Genomic DNA, 10883 nt, shown 5'->3' with positions numbered 1-10883 from the left:
TTTGCCATATCAGGACAGCAGAGAGGGCAGTTCTTTCCTCCTCACAAAGGCTGCTGAGACAGCTGGTGGGACGATGGGCTGGCATCAGGAGCAAGGGCATGCCATGGCTTCTGTGTCTTGCTGCTGGGATTCCCACTTACTAGTGCTAGCTCAAACTCAAACCCAGTTCTTTCCTGAGCCCACCAGATGATAATACCCAGTCTGAGTTAGAGCTAGAAATGCGTGAACAAGAACATAAGCAACAAAGCAATGCCCTCAGAATGCAGCTGAGACACCAGCCCACAGTCGGAGAGCACAGTGGAGAGCAAGAATACCTGTATCTGAGTAGCACGAAGCAAAAGCAAGCACTGGCTGTATGAACTGATGTATGCACAACTGTCCTAGAAGATACATAATACTGCAGTAGTTATATAGTTAAATGTTTTCCTCTTTTTGTCCTCCATCTGATGTTACCAGAGGCTTTCGAAAGCTATCTTGCAGATGAAAGACCTCCTAAATTACAGCAACAGGAAAATAGCTGTAATGGTGCATATATTGTGCTTCCAAGATGAAAGTCACCTTCTTACACTGAGAAAGCCACAGATATTAAAATAGGCAACTACATAAACAAGGTTAAATAATGTAAAATATGATTCTTCAGATGAGAAAGGAGTGAGCTGGATGAGAGTGGTTTCTGCCTTCCTGTTTATTTACATTTTTCTCGTTATTTTCAGGTAAGCAGTGAGCTTTAAAACACAACTCAAGTTTCAGCACACAATACAGAGCCATGCAAATTGCCACAGTAGGGCTGTCTAATCACAAAGCCTGCCTCTGATAACAGCTAACAATGGATGCCTCACGCGAAGATACAGACGTTCATACAATGGACAGTGTTTATGGGAAAATTACTTTCTATCTCCAGGGAAAAGACTGGTTATTTTATTCTGTGCTTACGTGGGAACCTCAGTCTTCACTCCTCTTAACCTTACTTAATGTAACAGCGAATATTTTCCCATTACCCGTTCAAATCCTTCTGTCAATCCTGCGACTCACGCAGCCCATGCCCCCATTAGGCGAGGCTCTGACCCACCACCCCCTGTTCACAGCCCGCATTTTTTTCACCTCCCTGTTGCACACGGAGAATTTCCAGCACCTATTCGTTCTCCCGTATGACCTGAACGCAGGGTCTGCCTGGAGCAGCGTGGCCCCCAGCCCTCCCTCAGCTGGCAGCTGCAGAGGTAGCAGCCCGCACCCCAAAGGCAGAGGAGAGAAGCGAGCACCTCTAAGGCTCAGCAGGACTCTGCCCGTCAGCGCAGGGATAAGGATCCAGCGACAGGAGGAGCCCTCCTACCCCCAAATAAAAGCAAACACCAGCTGCTAATGCTGATCCACAATACCGTGCTCCACAGACAACGTGACTTTATTCACAAGTATGATTTTTACAGAGGTAGAACAAAATACTTTGTATAATTTTTTTTTTTAACTTCTTTTTGACTATATACAGAGAAAGAGTATAATAGAGTGGCGAGAAAGAAAAGGTTGTAAATGAAACAATATTATGCCATCAAATACAGTACAAACAGCATGCAAGAACAGCTTCAAATGAAATCTTGCTGGTGTAACTTCATTTTATTTCTAATGTGGTAAATGGAGAGTAGTAAAGAGTCATGCTCTAATTGGACTGAGTATGCCACAGCTCTGCAATTTTGTTCTGATTGTTTTTTTTTTCTTTTACAATAAACCAACAGGACAGCTTTCTTCTCACTGTGGTGGGGGATGCCTCTGTAATGTCCAGTGTAATCTTAACAGAAAAATATAATAATCAAATCTACAAAGTGTACTCTCATTTAAAAAGCAAAACCATAGAAACTGTACAGTTTTAAAAAGCGGATTATTTCAACTGCTTCATAAGAGAATCTTCTAAACAAAGAATAAAATATGCAGAATAAAAATAAGGAGAGCTATTGTTCTGTAACAAAGCTAATCAAATACTTGTTTTCTATTCCAATAAACGTTTATTTATTTATTTATTTTAATTAATGACTAGTCTGGAAATTATGTCGTGGGCTGGATCTTATTAATGTTTCACTTGACAAATAATGCATGAACTCCTTACAGGTTCTATAGCTGTCATTCCCGTGGGGACGGATGGAGATTGGTTCTGCATGCATGCTAGAGACAGAAACAAGGTTTAGTCATTGGCATAGATTTTAAAAATATTCTTAAATGTTTTAAACCTCCTGTAGCATCTAGAAAAATAATCTTGCTTGCTTTGCTACTGAATTAAGATTTGGATTGGGGATTTTCTGCTACAACTCATTCTTGACCCTTACAACTGCCGAAGACTTCCACTGGCTGTTATCCAGGCTGCTCCAGCTCCCACGAATGATGGTCAAAGGCAATGGTTAGAGCTGCACCTGAAATAGGTGATGGCGACAGCAAAACCCACACTGCTTTCCCCACGGCAAGTACTGAAACTCAAGGATCCGGGCTTTGGGAACTAGGCTGTCCTGTTCTTCTGTCCCTCCAAATCCAGTGCTTCTTGTGGGAAGGGTGAAAGCAGGCGTGGGACTGTGCTGCTACACCTACAAACTGCATCGGTGGCAAACGCTTCCCTGTCCCTCATGTCTGCACCCATGGGACAACGTAAGCACGGGGCTGCTGGCATCTGGCCACCTTCACTGCCACGCTGGTGGGAAATGAGGCTTATCTCCCTATGCTTTGAACATTGAGGAAGGATACTGCAAGCACTGGGGTTAAACTGCCCTCCGGCAGCTTCCCCCTTCAATATCATTTTAAAATTCAACCACCTGTATATTTGATTCGTCTTCATCAAGAACACTAGGATGGTCAATTAAACGTGTGCTGTTTTGGGATGCATTGGGTGTCAACCCTGCCTCAGTGACTGTCCATCTACTAAAGATCAAGCAGAACACTGACCAGGGAAGGATGGTGGGTCCCATCTGACACCCCACTTAGCAGGGAACACGGGACAGGTTTCAAATCCAGTGCAAGCGGCCTGGGGCAGCCTGAGTCACATCCTTTATCCAGCTGTAAGGATCACGAACCGCAGTCAAAAGGATAAAGAAATACCTGTCCTGCATGAGAAATCTATCTCTGTGGTTTCACCAGGTTTGTATTTCCATGGTTTTGGCATCTCCCTGGGAAATGGCCTGTCAGACCCTTCTGGATCACCCTGGTGCAACTGAACTCCATTTCACTCACAGGCCCTGCAACAAATGACTGCCCACGTTTATAGAGGGCATTTATGGAGAGGTGTGAACAATGCCTTACCTGCACAGATGAAATAATCTGTGTGGTAGCTTACAATCAGCAGAATAAGCCTGGCATCTCTTTGTGGAAGAACTGTGCAAAACGGCTGAATAAACAGGATTGTCCATGACATTCAGTAGGAGATATCCCAACCCTCTGAGTAAGATTGCATCCTTCTGCTGTGTAAATCAGCCCACAAGTATGAATAAAACAACACATCCCTGCCCCATTAGCACTGGGGAAGATTAATGCCCTCTAATTTACACTAAATAAACTCCAAAGCATGAAGACCAATATTTTAGTCTCATACTCAGCCGCTTGTGAAATAATAGAGATCACCCTGAAATTACTATTACGAAATGCAAATATTTGCAGAAGAACAATTAAAAAATATTCCTAAAGTGCAAATGAACAGCTCGTCAGCCATGTTTGTGGTGTGCACAGGGATGGTCAGGAGGTGAACACTAATAAATCGCAGGGCTGAAATCTGTGCTGAAAACCCATTATCTTTTTGGCAGTAGGCAATGGTACAGCATCTTGCCCTGAGAAATCTTTTTACCCAAGAATCTGAGGGGTAGACTTAGGATGCCCTTATTTTGCTTCCTTGGACTGTTTGTATGGATATAACTACCCGTATTTGCAGAAAGCTGCAGTACATGGCTCACAGTAAATCTACCTCAAACAGTTGCTGATACTGCTCAAACTGATCTCATCTGCCCCGATCTGCAATTGTGTGTTAGCTGAAGTAATAAAAGAAACCTGTTAAGCCTAAATTATCAAATGAAAAAGGCAATTTTCTCATTCATACTCCATTAGTTTTTTTAGTTATTGCTAGGAAAGCTCTAAAATGCTTAGGCCATAAAATAAACATGTGGCTTAATGTACAGCATATGTACTTAAGAGGATGATGGCATCTGCAGTAAACGCTCTGTACTGCCATAGTAATGGCATGCACAAATTAAGCAGCAGCACATACCAAGAAAAGCATGCAAAAATGTATGGCGAAAAGTAACAAGTCTTCTGCTTTAATTGCAAAAAAGAATAGATCACCAATATTCATGCCTACAACACAAAACTGCAACCTGGTTGATTTCAATAGATGCCCATTACCTCTGTTCCAGCAAAACTCTCCAATATTCTGTTTTTAACATTTCACTGATTAGAAGTTTATAAAACTTTCAGCCTCCCAAATCAGATTTAATTATGTATTTTCCAGGTATACAATGCCGTTAAGATTTTGGGGAAAAAAAAAAACAACCAACACTAAAATGTTTAAATCACAGAGATGTAGGATAACAGATGAAAGTGTCCAAGTATTCAGTTTTGAAAATGAAATTCAGAGTCACATTTGAAAACGTCACTTTCAGGCCCTTCATTCTAACAAATCAGAGTACTTTCCATCAGTAGCTTCAATCCCTTTAGTAGAGTGCCACAACTAAAACTGTGGTTTCACATAAGCAAAATTGCATAACCAAGCCATTTACAGACATATTTTAGCATTACTTTGCAACAGCAGGTATTAGGATTTGAGAACAGAAAAATCTCTGAAACTTATGTGCTTCTTTATCCATTAATAGTTAAAATAGGCGTCATTCAGAAAAAGGAAAAAGAGCAGAAAGGTGCAACAAATGTCTGGCTCAGACAAACTTGATGAGGATCATAAAATGCAGATTGGCAATTCTTCCTTCAGCCAGGCTTTTACAGAAATATATTTCCCCAGCTCCAAAGGATTGCACAGCAGAGCTTGAAAGAGCAATATGGAAAAATATAAAGAGAAGAGTCCCGTTTTCTTCCTCAGTAATCCCAAAATGTCAGCAATCCGTGTCCATGCCAGCTCTGGACATGCACCTGGTGGGCCAGGTGCCTTGCTCATGGTTGGAGGTGCATCTATGCTTGCCTACTCCACACTGTAGGCACTTGGCCAGAGCTGTGGTGCTCACTGGTCCCCAGGCTCCCATTAATGTGACCAACTTGTTCTCCCCAGCTGCAACAACCGTGCTGGCCTATTTACTTATAGCTCAGATTTTCTTCCATTCCCAGCACAAAGCTGAAAAGTAAACAACAGTTAAGAAAATGTTTGCTTGCTAAAGCTCAGCATGAGAAGGTGCAAGCTCCCTTTGCCAGAGCCTAGACCTGTGTTTACTCACACCCTCTGCACAGTTCCATGCCTCCGCTCGGCATTGTAGAGGGACAACTGCCATCCCTTTCAGGCCCCTCACTCTCATTTGGTTTTTAAGGAGTTACGAAATACAACAGAACACTGTTTTCTGAGACTATATTAACTGCACTAGTTACCCACAATACTGAATATTTGCTATTAAGAACAGGAATGTGTGCTTTCCAAGTTTGACATTCAGGTCTTCGAGGATGAGAGAGGGATTAGGTGGACTGTTCTGTCACTTAATCCGAGGCTTTGATGTACTTTCTTAAAATTTGTTTTAAAACCCAAAAACAGAAGACACATTTTAACTGTTGAATTTTATCAGCTTAGGAGTTTCTAAGGACCCTATCACTATGTGGTTACAACAGAAAATACATAGTTAAGGTCAGGTCACGGTTTCCAAGAACATTCACAGGGACTGAGGATGAGGAAACGAGGGCTGGATCCTGCGGGAACCTCCAGGACACCGAGCTGCTCACTGAGGAAGTGCCTTGAGTATTGCATTCACTTCCTCTGCAACTGCTGTCAAAGCAAATTCGAACTGCTCCTGCGGAGAGAGCAAAGGCATATCATAGAATCACAGAATATCCAAGTTGGAAGGGACCCACAAGGATCCTTGAGTCCAACCCTGGCTGCACACAGCAGCACCCAAACCCAGCCCTGTTCTCAGAGCAGTGTCCCAGTGCTCCATGAGCTCCAGCTTTGGGGCCGTGCCCGCTGCCCTGGGCAGCCCGTTCCATGCCCACTGCCCTCTGCGGCACAGCCTTTCCCTCACCCCCAGCTGCCCTTCCCCTGACAGCTCCATGATATTCCCTCAGGCCCTGCCGTTGCCCCTGTGAGGAGCTGCAGTTGCCATGATGCCTCCCCTCAGCCTGCTCTGCTCTGCGCCCAGCAAACCCAGGAGCCTCAGTGCTCCCTCCTCACACCCTTGGCCTCCAGACCCTTCACCATCTCTGTGACCCTCCTTTGGACACTGTAATAGTTTGATTAGTTTCTTATAACGTGGTGCCCACCCAGCGCTGGAGGTGAGGCTGCACAGCACAGAGCAGAGCAGGAATTCCCTCCCCAGCTGCCCCCAGGGTACGGTTGGCCCTTTGGCTGCAGGGCACACTGCTGGCTCAGACCCAACCTGCCCACAGCCACAACCCCCTGATCCCTTCTCCAGGGCTGCTCTCTCATCCCCCAGTCTGTACACAGAGCCAGGGTTGCCCCAACTCTTTTAAAAATTGCTCTTTTAAAAATTCATGTGGCTGGTGACTGCCCAGCTCTCCAATTAGTTAAGAGCAGTCTGCAAAGCCTTTCTGACCCTGGATAAACAACCAAAAAACTTTCCGACGCCCTGGAGCACTGCTCTGCAGCTGAGCATCCTCAAGACATTGTTGAAAACAGGAATATGCAGGATGAACTGCATGTTGCAACAGCAAGGAACAAAATGCTTGGGGATTATTGATGCCATATAACACGTTTGACAGCATCCTGAAACTAGAGTCATTTTAATGGAGAAAAATGTTGGTAGCAGAAACTAAGCAAGTGGGACACAATGATGCATTGCAATTGCTTGGCCAGAAACATTTGGGAGTAGTTGATCATCAGCCATTTCTTTCTGACACGAAGATAGAAACTCATTAACAACAGATATGAAGTAGGCGATACACTGCAAAAGAGAAACTTCGGCTCCTCTCAGGTGTTTCTAGTTGAAATTAGCTAAATATATACTTCTTCACATTATGCCCACTAAACAGAGAAGTGCCTGCTTTTTGCTTTACCTCTTATTAGTCTTTTCCAGCTTCCTTTTTCAACTGCTCTTCAGTACCCACAAATTACCTAGCAATATTTGGTCCACTTTATTCACATTTAGGAAATACTCAGGAAGGTTTATGCTACTAATTTACCATAAGCATGAAATGAAAATCAGTAACAGATTTCTGTGCTGAGGTAGGGGAGGTGTGAAGGACACAGGCAGGAATAGCCACTACACCTATCTGCAACCCTAACATGCTCCTAAACTGTCTGGTTCTAAAGAAGGACAAAGAAGCTTTGCTTCCTCAAGGTTAGCAGGTGTTGTACTTTCTAGAGTGAGTAATCTTTCTCAGAAATTTAGCTTAATGAAATATCTGACAGGATGATTTTCTGTCTGCTTCTTTTCAGATGGAAAAAGAAATGTGTGTGTTTTACTTAGAGAATAAGCAAACCAAGGACAGCAGTCAAGGACTGTGCAGAAGCGTTTGGATTTTCTAGAAATATTCCAGTGGTTTACACCAACTGGGGTTAAGAGCTTTGGAGGAAGTGACTTTAAGAACCGAAGTCTCAGATGAACCCTGCCAGGATGCCATCTGTGCCTCCAGTCAGAACAGGGATGTGCAGCAGGAGCTGCCCAGGGCTGTGTGGGATGGGTGCAGCAGTGGCAAATGGCTGCTGAACGCAGCCAGCCCTGAAGGCGGTTACTGGCCCGACAGCACTCACTTTCAACACTGGAAGACTGCAGGAAGGATGAAAGGACAAACTATCGGTGAGCGACTCGTAATCCAGGAAGACAACTGACTTTTAGCTCCTGCACTTCAGTGTCAGTCTCGTCCACCTTGTCTCAACCCTCTGCATCCAGCTCCTGAGTGCAGATGCCTCAGAGAGCAGCCATAGTGGGCACAGCTACCAAGCAGAAAAAGAAGACTGAAACTCAGAATAATTTCTCAGAGAAATCAATGTTCAAGAATTCTGCCCTCTGTTTGGTGCTGTCAAAATGGCATTCTTGCACATTTGCTGGACTGCATCCATTGTTTTTTAATCACACATCAATTCACCCTGAAGATTAGAACTCACCCTCATTAGGCATAGAAAACAGTCTGTGGGTCTGCCTGTGCCTGCCTCGAGGTCTCTGCAATTAAAGCAGATGAGGAAACGCTGGTGGCCACCCAAGAGCAGCCGCTATTTTTTGAGCATAGCACAATGAACGTGTGAGCATAGCTGGAGGACAGAGAAGGCGTTCACCCAGCTGCACCACGTCAGAACCAAGATGGGGAGCACGGCAGTAGTAGGGGAGCTGATCCAAGCACTGCCAGGCTGCAGGGTGATGCAGCCAAGTGTCCACATGGTCAAATGCCTCTTCTGAGAGGCTGGTGTCTGTCCAGAAGGAGGGAAGCTGCTATCACCCGTGTAATGAGGTACCTCATGTACCCTTCATTTTACCATAAAGAAAAACTTGTAAGATCAGGGATTACAATATTTTAATATTAGTCCCATTGCTGAAAATAACTGAATTCACTCAGCAAATCAGCCCTGAAGTGCCTTTGCCTCTCACAGAGGGGTGGCTCACACAAGAGCACGGGGCATCGCTGCACTGGCCATGGAGAAGGCAGCTCTCACCTAAGGACCCCGAATTGAGCAACACCAACTTCCACGCTTAGATATGCATTTTGGAGAGAACTTCAGTGGAGATTGCCAGCTTCCATCAGGTGTAACCCTAAGTTAGCGAGGCAAAACAACTCATAAAGCATCTTTACACCAGAGCTCCAATCTGACTGTGTTGCCATAAAGGAGACAGAAAATAAATGTTTGATCATGAGATGTTTGAGAACTGGGTCTTCTGGGGATGCTGCATCTGAGCTCTTCTCCCTCCTTCTTTCTGCAAAACACCTCCAACTGAGGTGTACTACCACTCTCCAAAGGAAAGCCTTCACATCCCTTCCATACCTACCCACAAGGACAACCAAAGATAAAAGCAACTGCAACAATTTTAACGGAGCTCAGTCTGACATTCTCTAGAGCTCATTCACATGTGCTACTCACGTGGACACGACTGACTTAGACACCTAGGCTTTGCCTAGAAAATCAAGCTGGGCAGGCATGTTGTGTTGTCAGCCCACTTATAATGCAGAGGTGACGTGAACATATTTAGAAATAGTAAGTATAGAAATACATAACAATATGCCAAATTTCTTTAAAACCTCAAATAAAAATTCTCTGGAAAACAAAGTAGGTGCATGCAGTATATAGCATATATGTATAATATGCATCATAGTAGAGACTGCTAGTGGAAAGACACAGGAAAAAGGAAAAATATTTTTCTCATAACAGAAAACACGCTTTTCACACATTACTTTTTCCTCTCACTTGTGGCATATCAATTCTACTTTATGATTCCCCTGCAAAATAAGTAACAAAACCACAAACCCACTATTATGCTTCTCAGAAATGCAGAATGTCGTTATGATAATTTCATTACCGTTTATTATATACAGTGCTTGTGAATTAAAGATCCTTTCCAGAAGACAAAATGTTGCAAACAAATCTTTCGCATGCTTATTAAAAATGTGGAGCGCTGCCTGCTGGAAACACAATCACACTGCTAAAGCAAGGCGGGGTTTATTTTGCCCAAGGATATTCTCTAACTGGCATTTCTAACCTGACTTTTAATCCATTGTTTTAAATTACTCCAGGAGTCTAATATTCCTCATTTGTATTCAGTTGGGAAAGCACAGGGGTTTGTTTAAATCCCTCAGAAAAATTCTCTGGGGACAGTGCACTGCTAGCATGCAACCAGATATTTATAATTTGCAAGACATTAGCTTGAATAAGTGATTTGGGTGGTTCTGAGAACATAAGAATGATGGAAGAAGGAGCAAGAGGTGAGATAAGCCACATCCTGGGAAAATTTCTCATCCTGAAAACACTGGATACATTTGCTTTTCTGCAGCTCTTCCAGAGGGATGTTTGGAGGGGAGAAATATCTCCAGTGAGCTTCTCAGGGGACTCAGGAAACTATTTTTGAGCTAACTAAGAGAAATTATCCACATCATCTCATTCTTTGCTTCTGGAACTATTTGTTTTTTTCTTTTGTTAAAGGCAATAAGCTGTAATTTCTCAGAAAAGAGAGACAAACCAGAATCAGAGCTCCATCTTTCTACACATTTCTAACTGCCATAAAACTGCCATACATTGGGTGCGTTTACAGAGTTTGCTCAGGACTTGCACCTTCCCTTAGAATACATATGTGAGACACTGGATGCTGTGTGCTATAGGCCTTTTTTCCTCCAGTCAGATTAATCAGAGCAGAAGAAAGATGTGTACAATTTTATGTCTTACTTGCTGATATGGGTTAGTTAGCCTTGGCTGGCTCATCTTAATTTTTCATCTACTTACTTACTGGGTAAATAATACCTAATCTGCACCCAGTCACCCCCACTCCCTGTTTTCCAATATCACTTCTAATATTAAGTGAGAAGATAGCATGATTAAAAACAGATTCAGGAAAAGTTATGAACCAATGATTCCTGAAAAACAGATTTATTTCACCTTTGTCCCTTAGCAGCTTCAACTCCCTAAATGTTACAACGTTCCTATAGGTTCCCCCAGACCACTTTCCTCCAGTTATTCAGTTTGGGGTTATAACTCTCATTCAAGATTTTACAATGTCACATTCAGATTTGTTTGGTCTCCATGTAATGAACAGTTTTCTTTATGGTCATGTCTGCAT

The 10883-nt window shown here is 43.3% G+C and overlaps 1 protein-coding gene across 1 annotated transcript in view; it reads right to left on the bottom strand.

Annotated features, from left to right (window-relative positions):
- Positions 1 to 1381: 1381 nt before the first annotated feature.
- PTPRN2 (protein tyrosine phosphatase receptor type N2) overlaps positions 1382 to 10883 on the bottom strand; it is a 622313-nt gene continuing 612811 nt past the window's right edge. The window contains exon 23 of the mRNA XM_042817469.1: positions 1382 to 5960. Within this exon, the coding sequence (XP_042673403.1) occupies positions 5889 to 5960 (72 nt within the window). The 3' untranslated portion in view covers positions 1382 to 5888. The remainder of the gene's footprint in view (positions 5961 to 10883) is intronic.

Source organism: Centrocercus urophasianus, unplaced genomic scaffold (genome assembly GCF_019232065.1).
Source record: "Centrocercus urophasianus isolate 14NV4802_14NV808 unplaced genomic scaffold, USGS_Curo_1.0 seq_16, whole genome shotgun sequence".
NCBI lineage: Eukaryota > Metazoa > Chordata > Aves > Galliformes > Phasianidae > Centrocercus > Centrocercus urophasianus.
This window is presented reverse-complemented; position numbering and strand designations above follow the sequence as displayed.